The 13,112-nt window shown below is 37.0% G+C and overlaps 1 protein-coding gene across 1 annotated transcript in view; it reads right to left on the minus strand.

Moving 5' to 3' along the window:
• The window catches only part of TAF4B (TATA-box binding protein associated factor 4b), an 85,594-nt gene that overhangs the window by 15,786 nt on the left and 56,696 nt on the right, over positions 1-13,112 (minus strand). The window contains exon 14 of the mRNA XM_058178366.1: positions 8,841-8,960. Coding sequence (XP_058034349.1) covers positions 8,841-8,960 — 120 coding nt within the window. The remainder of the gene's footprint in view (positions 1-8,840; positions 8,961-13,112) is intronic.

The following is a 13,112-nucleotide window of genomic DNA, read 5'->3' on the forward strand; positions in this document are numbered from 1 at the left end:
CTGCCCCATTTCCTCTGTGACATTTCTACAAATTGATTCAAGTGTAACCAGCAGAATGTTTTACATATTGAGACAAATTACTGCAAATATGGTGACAGTTTATTCTCCACTATGCCTAAGATTCATATATGCACGTCACTTTCTGTGGCTACATCAGATCTTTAATCTGTACCTGGGGGTAACAAATACTGTACAAAATATGTCATGTTGCCTTAATAGACAATTATTAAACTGAAGTATTTTGACTTTTTGCCAGATCATTTAAGCACTATAATCAAAATTATCAGTCTCTTGACCTTGCAGATGCCATCAACATTTATGTTATCAATATGTTTAGCCCAAAGCTACAATACAATTAGTCATTTAAATTGCAGAGATCTTTCACACAAAATAATTAAGCTCCATTTCTGAAAAGCAGGAATATTCTGCTAGTGAGTTACAATCCTCAAACCTATGAATTGCAGTCTGGAATAGTTCTATTTACTATACAGGCATAGCTTTTATGTCAACAAAAATAGTCTAAATCCAAAACTGCTACAAAGTTTAGCACCTTCTGAATTCCACTTGCCTCCAATAAAAACTACATTAGTTGTTCCAATTACATTTAACTATTATATTTGTTTTCTAGCAACTTTAATAAAATGCATCTCAATTAGACATGAATGATGAGTATGAGAGGCTCAAGATGCATCTAATACAAAGGGGAATTTCATAGTTAATTGAAATGATTCGCATGTTAACATGCTTCTTGCTCCCCAGAGAAACAGATTTTCTGCAACAGTTAATCTGTGTATTCTTTCAGAATAACTAGACTATAACTGAGTAGATTTCAGGCTTCATAGATATATTTTCGTTTTTAGTTTTTTTTAAATAAGATCTGGTTTCCCACAAGGGTTGTGCAAAATAATTTTTAAAATTAATTAATTAATTATCATTATACCAACTTAATTATTTTTTTATAATAAAGCAAGTTGGCAAACATACCTAATGCTTCTTCCTCATCCTATTTTCCCTACAACAATAACACTGTTATTGTTATGGTGAGTTGGGCTACCATCTGAGTTATTAGTAGACCAGGATTTTTTTAAAAAATGAAAATTCAATAGTAAAGTGGCACAAAGGCATGTAGGCTTATTTTACAAATAAGAAACAAAAACAGAGTAGAAGAGGGAATAGCAATTAATATAAGGTCAACTGAAACTTTTTAAACCTGAAATGTGCTAAACTACTAGAAATCAAACATCTTATGCAAGATCAACAAATACAATTGCCAGTAGATGCTGATCTATCCTTTCCTCCTCAACTTTATATATAAAAATCAGGGCCACAAAAAAGAAAAGCTTCTTTCTAGTTCGTCATGCTGACATATTTTCATCCGGACTAACCAATATAATTTGTCAATAAATATTCATGTCAGAATGTTGCAGTGTTATTATCCTTCAATAAAGCACTCCTGATCAAGGCTGCACTTATAGATTTTGACAGCTATTGAGGCTCAAATGAGATCATTGAATATGAAATGCCAATAACCACCATGGTGTTTTATGATTTTCCATGAACTGCACTATTAAAGGAAACCAATGCTAAAGTCCAAATTTCATCACTTTTGAAAAATAAAAATAAGTGACAGGATAAAATACTTTTAAAAGGGCAAATTACCATGCATTATAATCATTTTCAGAAATACAGGAAATAGGATCGTTATGCTAGTCTACAAATATGCACTCTCCAGCATATCAAGGAGAAAAGACAAAAGGAAAGATTAAAGGATGTAAAATTCAAGTTGCCTCCTGAAATGAAAATTACTGAAGTTTCAAAAAACTCATAGAGGATTGCACTGGTTTTGGAAATACAAAATTTATATCCACATTATTACCAATTTACCTATATATACAGGAATTTGGCTAATTAAATTTATTTATTAATCATCTATCTTGCCATGTTACTGAAGGCAGTTTACAATAATGAAAAATAAGAAAAATGAAAAAAAGTGTAAAGAGAAGATAATAGAACAATAAATAAACAACAATAAAGGAAAACATTGGTATGATGGGACACGGTGGCTCAGGGGCTAGGACGTTGAACTTGTCGATCGAAAGATCGGCAGCTCAGCGGTTCGAATCCCTAGTGCTGCCGTGTAACGGGGTGAGCTCCCGTTACTTGTCCCAGCTTCTGCCAACTTAGCAGTTTCGAAAGCATATAAAAATGCAAGTAGAAAAAATAGGGACCACCTTTGGTGGGAAGGTAACAGCGTTCCGTGCCTTTGGTGTTGAGTCATGCCGGCCACATGACCACAGAGACGTCTTCGGACAGCGCTGGCTCTTCGGCTTTGAAACGGAGATGAGCACCGCCCCCTAGAGTTGGCAACGACTAGCACATATGTGTGAGGGAAACCTTTACCTTTATTATAAGCAAAAAGATAGATGGGCGGAGCGCAGAGCGCATGAAGGGGTGAGGTGGAGTCTGCCATCAATCTAGCAGTTACCTCCAGAATAGAACTTTTTTTTTGTTTGTTTTTGTTTACATTTATACCCCGCCCTTCTCCGAAGACTCAGGGCGGCTTACAATGTATAAGGCAATAGTCTCATTCTATTTGTATATATTTTTTTACAAAGTCAACTTATTGCCCCCCCAACAATCTGGGTCCTCATTTTACCTACCTTATAAAGGGTGGAAGGCTGAGTCAATCTTGGGCCGGGCTCGAACCTGCAGTAATTGCAGGCTCTGTGTTCTAATAACAGGCTTCTCTACTGCCTGAGCTATCCCGGCCCCATCTGAGTCCCAGGCCAACTGAAAATAAATAATGAAATGTATGCATACATACATACATATCCATGAAATATGTAGATGAATTTTTAACATATGCTGTGCTAAGTGATAAATATCATCTATCAGATGTAATTCAATAGCAATATTTACAGTACAACATTTGTTTAAATTAGCAGCATTTTCAGCTTCTAAGACACCAGAGATATTAGAACTATCATGGCGAACCTATGGCATGCATGCCCAAAGTGGCATGCGGAGCCATGTCGCCCGGCATGTGCAGCATCGCCCATTCCTCTTCTGGGTTTCTGGTGCACATGCGCACGGGACAATCAGCTGGCCTTTGTTTGTGTGGCAGTGCCGGAAACCGGAAGAGCTGGTCTTCTGTTTTCTGGCATAAGCCAGTGCGCCAGCCAGTTGATCGGCACATGTACATGTGTGGCAGTAAACTGGAAGTACCTTATCCGGTGTGTGGGATGCCCCCTGGGCAGCTCTTCTTCCTGGTCGCGGCCCTGACAAGCCCACAAAGTGCTCCCTTCTTGGCACTCAGTGCCGTGGGCGTGCTCCCTTTTCAGCACCCAGTGCAGGAAAGGTTCACTATCACTGTACTAGAGCAACTGGCTAAATACTTTAAAATTAAAAACCTACAATTTGTTTTTATAGATATTTGTTATCAATAAATCATTCTGCTATCCAGATGCTGAGAAACAAGTGGAATACAAAATTAGAGGTACCTATATTTCCCAGACAATGGAAGAGTGCCTTAACTTCCATAGCAAGAATGTCAACAGACCTTAAACTAAGTAACAAAAATAGTACTTAAATTTATTGGATACCATTACATTTGTATAGGAAATGACATTTATGGGAGATGTAATAAGGATAATGCTTCTTTAAAACACAAGTTTTTACAATGTCCTAATCATGAATTCCCAAATTTGCATTAATTCAATTGCACTAATTTTCATGAGTAGGTCTGGGGAATGTGCAAAAGCCCTATAAACTGCTACATTTAAGCTAGTCAAAGTAAGCTAGTAACATACTGTATTTTTCTCTCCTAAAAGGGGGTGAAAATCTGAGTGCGTCTTATACACCGAATGCAGCCCCATCCACCCACCAGCCCCCATACTTTGGCCTCTGCCTCCCAGCAATTTACCTCCTTGCAGCAAGCAGCAAGAAGAAACAGCCCATTTCAACTTCAGCACAGCCTAATTAGCACAAGTTGATTGTTCCTTGGATCAGTCTCCCGACCTTCAGCAGTTTCAGGCTGCAGGGATTGCCATTGCCTATTGCTGCGCGGGCTGCAAGGAGGAAAATTGCTGGGAACAGATTTTTTTTTCTTGTGCTAATAAAGTTATGCTGAAAACAAAAATGAAAGTAAAGCAGGCTGTTTGCTGCAACAAGGCAAAATTGCTGGGAGGCAGAGACAGATTTCTTTTTCTAGTTTTCCTCACCAAAAAGGCTAGGTGCTTCTTATAGTCCGGTGCGTCTTATACTCTGAAAAATATGGTATTCTATAAAGCTTCAGAGTTTCTTCACTCTTAGTATATAACTTAATGTTTCCTTGAAGCTGAAGAACCCTTACACCAGTCCCGCTGGAGAGGGAGACATTTTTCATCTTTTGATTATTATTTTTTTGGCTCACGTCCAAACCTTTTTATAGGCCTGAGGTATACTGGCTAAGGAAGAAATGACATCTTCCACTCAAGTCCAGAGAGCTATTTAAGAGACCTGCTGCATGGACCCACTGGGATGCCTCATTACACTCTGAACTATATATGCTAAAATTCAAAGAATAATTTGGGGAAAATTAGCACTGCCTTATTCTCTACTGATAAGATCAGTAACTAGAGTTGGGACACATGTATGTGAAACTAATTTATTCCTGACATTTATCTGCTTTAGAAAATGAATCCTTGCATTCAAGTTATTCAGTTCTACCTATTTAAGTTAGCCAACTTTTCTGAAAATATGCAATTAGTGCGTATAGACCCTCGAGCCATATTTTACTTCAAGGCCCTCCTTTCTTTGCTGAACAGAACAAAATATTGTTTACATATCAGGATGTTTTGTCTTCCTTGTTATGCCTGCAATGCAAGCATTCTGCTTCAAGATTTCCAAATTACCTGATAATTATGAAATATTCTTAGTTACACTTGTCTGTACATATCCTTATATTCATTTCCAACATGCCAGCATCATTTTTAAATATGTATGAAGATGAATACTTTTGTGAGACGGTTCAAACACACTCCTGGCAAGCAATGAATACTATAAACTGCAGTATCTTATGGTGAGAAAATATGGTATACAATACCTAAAACAAGTTTCCAGCATTTCAAGGGACTTTTATGAATATTGGTGGCAACTGGATGGGATAAATGCCATTGCCTCTTTAAGACCTCTAGCTTTGACAAGCTGAAGTGGATTCCATAGAAAATCATACCACTGATCCACTCTCCCCACTTTTGTTTCTAAAAAGTACCTTCAGATAAATGCTTGGCAAGCCTTTTACTAATCCCCTCTCCCCACAATATAATTTTTTTTTTCTCTCTCAAAGCTTATTTGTCAACTTTACATTTGAGGGGAAAGAAATCCTGTTTTCATTCATAAAACACACATGGCTTCTCTATATGGCCAAAAGTGAAAAGCAAGGCTTAGTCGTACATTTAAAAACCTGAACCCTTCGTGCAATAGATACAAGTTTGCAGGTATAGCTCATCGCTGCTCTCATTGTTGTTCTTTGTTTAGAGCCTACTGTAGCAAACTCCGATTTGCCATTTTACTATCTGAAGTGACTTGTATATCCCTATACAACTAATGAAATCACTAACTTGCAATTGCTGTTATTTCCTAGGCATCTTATAAATATGCAAAGTACACGTACAGTATGCCTAAATGTACTTCTGCTCATGTAGCACAAAATGTTGAATTCTATTGTTCTGATGCATGACTCCATTGCCACGGGCATTTTCATCAATAGTGTTATATAGGATTACACCAGGAGGGTTTAATAAGAAAGGAGTCACATCAGCGACAGCAAGAATATGTCCAAGGGGCACCCATTACAAACCCTCTAGCATTATACAAAAGGAAAAGCTAGAAATAATTACTACTTTGCTCTTATGCAGCCTCTTCCTGCTTAATAGTAAACATATTTACCTAATGAAAAGTTTAATTGTGATGGGAGGGACCTGGGAAAGCTGTTACACCAAGCTCATGATTTCAAATCTTTTAGCAGTAATTAAGGGAGATAAAAGCTCATTCTATACACATAAATAAGATAGCTACTAATTTATTAAAATTATACACCTAAGCTCAAAGGCAAGTTAATATTTCCCACTGGTGTGTTAATTTGCTTTTGTGGGCTAGCTGGTTGGTCTTCTGCTCACCTGTCTCCACTGTATGCTTTAACATTTTGGACATTCTATTTCACAATTTTTCAATATTCCACATTTTATCTGCATAGGTCTTTTTAAAGCAACCACGATCCAGAAATCTACTGCACAGTTCACAGGAGTAGCGAGGGAAAAGACAATTAGTTTACCAATAATTTATTTTTATCATTGTCATTGATTACTACTGCCATTGTCAATTCATTTTTAAAACCCTGCTTCATCCAAGTAGAAAGACTCCTTGGTCTATCTGGCACATTGAAGCCAAGCAAGATTAATATATAAAGTATATTTAGTATTGCTGTTGAGAACTGTAGAAACGTACACATTGATAGGTAAAGGTAAAGGTTCCCCTTGCACATATGTGCTAGTCATTCCCAAATCTAGGGGGCAGTGCTCATCTGTTTCAGAGCCATGATAAAGCTATTGATGAAGAGCCAGCACTGTCCGAAGACATCTCCATGGTCATGTGGCCAGCATGACTAAATGCCAAAGGTACACGGAACACTGTTACCTTCCACCAAAGGTGGTCCCTATTTTTATACTTGCATTTTTTACGTGCTTTCGAACTGCTAGGTTGGCAGAAGCTGGGTCAAGTAACGGGAGCTCACCCAGTTATGTGGTACTAGGGATTCGAACCGCTGAACTGCCGACCTTTCGATCAACAAGCTCAGCATCTTAGCCACTGAGCCACCGTGTCCCTTACACATTGATAGAGTCATGCAAAAATGCTACAGGACAGCTGGTTTCCATTAGGATCATAGCTGTCTATTTACATTCTGCACAATATCCACTGGTTGTTCTGAAGATTCTCTTTTCTCTCAAACTAGGTTTTTTTTTCTCCCTCTAATTTTTGGGGGTTTCTACAAACCTTGAGATTACTCTGTTATTTCATTGCCATTCTTGCTACGTAAGCACAACTGTAGTATTGAAATATTGAATTAGATAGAGAAAGTGGTGATTGCAAATCCTTAACCTTCGCAATAAAACAAAAGTATTCAGAAAAAGACTGTTAAGTCCAGAGATTCGGTGATGGCAGATTGCTCAATTGGTTTCTGCAAAGGAAATAACCTCTTCTAGATAAGGAGTCCCCAACCTTGGCAACTTTAAGCCTGGTGGACTTCAACTCCCAGAATTCCCCAGTCAGTTATTATTATTATTTTCAGAAGTTAGGAAAACCACCAAGTGGCAGTGGGATTCCAGACAATCAAAAGCGCCCAGAGGAAAGAAGGATGGTGGGGCTTGGTACAAACACAACGGAAAGCAATAAACTAGGGCTGGAAATTAAAAATATTGTTTTTGTAAAAATTGATCAGGAACTTGATGACCTGCCTCAGAACACAGCAATCTCTTAAGAGTGATTTCCCAATACAACATGGGAAGTTTTTGGTGGCCATAAATCCTAAGTGGAGAGATCAGGAAAAAGAATTTAGAACAAAATAAATAAATATAAACATAAAATTAATTTTATTAAATACAGTTAATACAATTATTCACACTGTAGTTTCCTCTGTCAAATTAAACATTAATTTTAGTGACAGAAGTCCACATTCAAGGCTGTGTAGCATGTTTTGAGCACCTAAAGCTGTGAGAATATGTAAACACAGATTCCCTACCTAGAAATATCAAACAAGCCTTCTGTTCCCTTAGTAGAGCATACAATTAGACGAACGTAATTTTCTAAACTAAGGCTCAAAATGTAAGTGCTACATTTGTAAAACAATGCACTGAAAACATTTGGAGGCACATCCAAACTAAACACATGACATGCACCTACAATCATGTGAACCTGCCAATTCTAGTCCTACTTTCACTTGCTTATCTGAGTCCATCTCAATCAAAAGTATTAAAAATAGTGACAACAATTAAAGTGGCACTGTGGGAAAACATTTTTATTTGCTTTGTCTCGGATACGTTTTTAACGGGTGGAAGCATTCTTGTTTCTAGAAAAAACTTTGTTATTTAAATAAAATCAATTTAAATCTGTTAATATCAGCATATGAAAATGTATTAGGAGCACAGTCAAAATTATTATTAGGATTTTCTGCTGAAATATTTCTACAATCATTCCTAGGGTGGGCAGATGGGCTTTCAATGGGAATAATGAGTGTTCTTCTATATTATTGGAGCATTCCAACTTTTTTTTTTACCCTAGGAAACCAAGAGTGCAACATCTCATTAGAATTTTATAGGAAGATTCTAGATAAACATTTCTATAAGCTTATACATCTTCCTTAACAGTATGTTTTGCTGCAGTATTACTGGAATAATTCCTTCACAGAACACCACAGAATCAAGTCCAGTTCTCTGGATGCCAAATTCTTATTAAAAACACCTCCCTTTTTACAGCCCTATAATCCCTTAATTCAGGGTAGAGTTGGGATGACTGGATGAAGTTGAGCATTTACTGGCTGGATACCCTTCCTAACACCATGTGTAGTTCATAGCAGATATTTTTTTTCTTTGTGCCCTAGGAGAGAAATATCTGATGCTAGCTAAGATTGAGCTCTCAACCTTCCAATGGAAGGTGACTGTCTTCGCCACCAGACCACCACACTGCTCAGAGGGCTGATTCCTAGGAAACTAATAAAATATTCCACCATAAAAAAATTCCATGAACAAACCATACCCTTAAAAAACAACAACCAAGGTTCAGCTGGTGAAGATAATGTTACAAACCTCAAGTCCAGAAAAAGGAATAGACGAATCCAATGGTCTCTTCTTTCTTGGCCCAAGTGCTTCCAGGGCTGCACGGTTAGTCTCCCTTTGCTGCATTTGTGCAAATTCTAATTGTTGCATCTAAGAGTAAGAGAAAGTTATGGAAAATTAAATCTGAATATAATGAAAGCTATACTTATCACCTTTTTCCCACTTGGACCTACTCTTTAAATAGCAGGGAAGTTTTATCGGTCCTAAAATATATATACAAACAAACCAAAAAAAATTGGGTCAGAATCACACTAGGACAGCACTGTTCACAAGATCTCTCTTCACTATACATTAAATTATTTCAGTAGGATTTTTATCATATAAGAAATGTGGTCTAAAGCTGTTAAGTGCAGTCAGCTCAATTGATGTATTATTTTAAAATAGATCTGTTATGCACCAGGTTTTACTGTAATTTTTGGTTTTGCTACAGCTATTTTAGCTTCCTTATTGCAGAGGGCAACTTTGCAATATAAATATTTACTTAGATTCCATTCTGGGGGCTGTTATAAAAAGCTCAAATAGCTATACTATCGTATATATAAATGCTGTTGTAAGCTATGACAACTTTGTACATGTGAGCCACACCTATGTGCCTTTATCTCCTGACAGAATTAATATTGATAAACATCAGTTACTGAGGTATATGGGGGAAGATGTGCGTTCTTAAACTAAATAAAGCAAGTCCCCACAAAGCCAGCTGACACTTCTAGCTTCATCCTTATATATTCACTTAAAAAAAAAAAGGCAATCAGAAGCCATAGAGAAAGCGTTTCAAAACCATTTCCCTTCTTCGATTTTTCCATCAGCTCCAAGTACAAAGATTTTTTAAAAACCTGTGTAAAGATCAAATTGCCATGAAAACATTGCAGAAATGGTAAAACGGTCTTTGTTGCTCCTGGCCTTTTTAATAATAATATATAGGGTTTTTAAAGTCTAGTCTTGAAGCAATCAAGTAGTTTCTAGGTGACACAATAACCATTTTGGTTAATCTGACCTGAAGCACAAATAAAGTAGAGGTATATTTTTAAAGCCCTTCTCAATAGTTAGATGGCATATGCAGCCAAGCTACAGTCACACAAAGGAATTTAAAAAGGGAACTATGCTCTGTTCAGCATTAAGGGGGAGAAAATCTATCTTCCACAAATTAAATTTTTCACATTTATAAAAGTTCACTGTATCACCTTCACTTCTCTCCACTTTTTGTGCAAATATATTATCTACCTGTTACTTAAAGACTCATGCTAGCTTAAAATGTACATACAAACCAAGGTTTGTTGCCAGATCAATTGAAACATGATTTTGTTCACCTTTAGGAATGCTAGTTGCAATGTATGGCTGTGAAAGTTGGACCATAAGAAAGGCTGAACGCCAAAGAATTGAGGCCTTTGAACTCTGGTGCTGGAGAAGATTCCTGCAAATCCCTTGGACTGCAAGGTGAACAAACAAGTCAGTCCTAGAGGAGATCAACCCTGACTGCTCTTTAGAAGGGCAGACCCTGAAGATGAAACTGAAATAGTTTGGTCACCTAATGAGAAGGAAGGACTCACTGGAGAAGAGCCTAATGCTGGGGAAGATTGAGGGTAAAAGAAGAAGGGGATGACAGAGAATAAGGTGGCTGGATGAAATCACTGAAGCAGTAGGTGTGAGCTAAAATGGACTCCAGAGGATGGTAGAGGATAGGAAGGCCTGAAGGAACGTTGTCCATGGGGTCACGATGGGTCGGGCACGACTTCGCAACTAAAAACAACAACAGGAATGCTTTTCCCCAAACCAATGCTTTCCAGATGTATTTGGATTACAACTGACAAAACACTAGGCTGGAAACTGGAAGTTGAAATCCTGAACTATCTGTAGAAGACTAACTTTGAGACAGATGCGTTAGGATTTAATTGAATATTAAAATATTATCTTACATCTCTTACATTTATCCTGTGCAAAAATACAGAACAACCCACAATGTTCAGTAAAGCTTGAATGATCTTCTTTATTGTTTTTCACTCGCCAAATGTTGGACAAGAAAATGGTTAGTCCATCTGCCCTTTAAACCAGAGGTCTCCAACCTTGGCAACTTTCAGCCTGGCGGACTTCAACTCCCAGAATCCCCCAGCCAGCAAAGCTGGCTGGGGAATTCTGGGAGTTGAAGTCCGCCAGGCTGAAAGTTGCCAAAGTTGGAGACCCCTGCTTTAAACTCATTTTCACCTATCACCATCACTTATTCATCCATTTACCATGTGGAATTAGCAATAATGGCACATGTCAACTAGGCAGAATTTCTATTAACCTTACTACAACCCAAAATCCTAATACTCTAGTCTTTCAGTGAGATTTTCCATGGCCAACTGCTAAACTCTCGCCCTAAACTCAGTTTATTTATCTGATAACCTTTTCTCCTTTTCTTAGAATATAATTTTTTATTGGCCAAGTGTGACTGGACACACAAGGAATTTGTCTTGGTGCATATGTTCTCAGTGTACATAAAAGAAAAGATACGTTCATCAAGAATCATAAGGTACAACAGTTATTGATAGTCATAGGGTACAATAAGCAATCGGGAAACAATCAATATCAATATAAATCATAAGGATACAAGCAACAAAGTTACAGTCTTACAAATAAATCTAACACTATTTTTTGTCCTTCTACAGAATCCTCCACTACTGTAGCATGCTTACATTCCCTAATATTTTAGCTATATTTCTAAAGCTATCCCAGTTAAGTAGGTAAAAATTATTTCCAAACCACTAAAGAGTAAAACTTTAAAGCAACATTTTATTTATATTAACGTTTGTGATTGATACAGATAGATTAAAATAGATATAAAAATAAAAATTATGTTTTGATTTTAATTATATATTTGCAAACATATTTTTAATACTAGCTGTTTTATGAAACACCTAAATTTATTTTCAGACTATCATTGCTGGCATTCTGAAAAGATTCAAAAGACTGACTGAGGCTGAAAGTAATAATTGATTGTCTATCAAGATGGGGAAAAAGATGTTTGCAATAGCACCAATATAGGAAGAAGCATTTTGCAATTTAGAGGAAATCAACAAGTCATATTGCAGGAAATAGAAGAGTGTCTACAAAGGCAATATTTTCAAGCAACCTCAGATTCTGAAGAACATAAGAAAGCAAATCCTACAAGGCTGAAGTCTGCTTACCCCAGTGAAGACAGCAGCAAAAAGAAACAGAGAGTAACTGTGATAATAAGGATGAGTAGGAAACTATTATCTGCTTAATGGAGACATTGCATATAATAAACAAAAGTATGAATTTGATGGTACTGAATGGGGAATTTTGCAGATCCTTAGAGAGTAGGTTATTCATAGGGGCCCAAAGAAAGGCAATGAACATCCATATTGTAGAGTAATATTTTTTAATGTCATTTAACACATACATTAACATTTTTAGAGTTCACAGCACAAAGGTTGGCTTTAATGTGTGTTTTGCAAGTAAAGTATGAAACCATACAGATTAAGAAAACTAGTTCAAGCAAATGAAAGGCCAGTGCCATCTCATGGAGACTTGGAAAAAGGTGCTGCTTGCTATCTTGGAAGAACTATACTACTTTTCCATTATCTAAAGTTGAGCTAAAAACACATTCATTTTTTTCCTAAAGAAGAAGAAATATGTAATCATCAACTCCTGATCATTGGTTATTGCTACCATTAAAAATCTGTTGTCTGGGAAATCTTCTGCAAGGATCTCATCCTTCTTCATACCACATAAAACAACCAGTGGTCTCTTAGCACTGAAATGTTGTACAGGTAGTCCTCGACTTACAACCACAATTTTAAGCCCAAAATTTCGGTTGTTAAGTGAGACATTTTTAAAGTGAATTTTGCCCCATTTTACAACCTTTCTTCCTTCAGTTGTTAAGTGAAATCACTGCAGCTGTTTACCCAGTAACCCAGTTGTTAAGTGAATCTGGCTTTCCCATTGACTTTGCTTGTCCAAAGGGGGGATCACATGGTCCCAGGACACAGCAACAGTCATAAATATGAGTCAGTAGCCAAGCATCTGAATTTTGATCACATGATCATGGGGATGCTGCAAAGGTTGTAACTGTGAAAAATGGTCATAAGTCACTTATTTCAGTGCCATTGTAACTTTGAATAGTCACTAAAGGAACTGTTGTAAGTCCAGGGCTACCTGTATTGTCTTTTTTCTACAATGGGCCTGAAATAACTATTGAAAAAGGGTATATTGAGTAAATTATAGTTTTAAAAAAAGGGGAAT

Source organism: Ahaetulla prasina, chromosome 3 (genome assembly GCF_028640845.1).
Source record: "Ahaetulla prasina isolate Xishuangbanna chromosome 3, ASM2864084v1, whole genome shotgun sequence".
Classification (NCBI taxonomy): domain Eukaryota; kingdom Metazoa; phylum Chordata; class Lepidosauria; order Squamata; family Colubridae; genus Ahaetulla; species Ahaetulla prasina.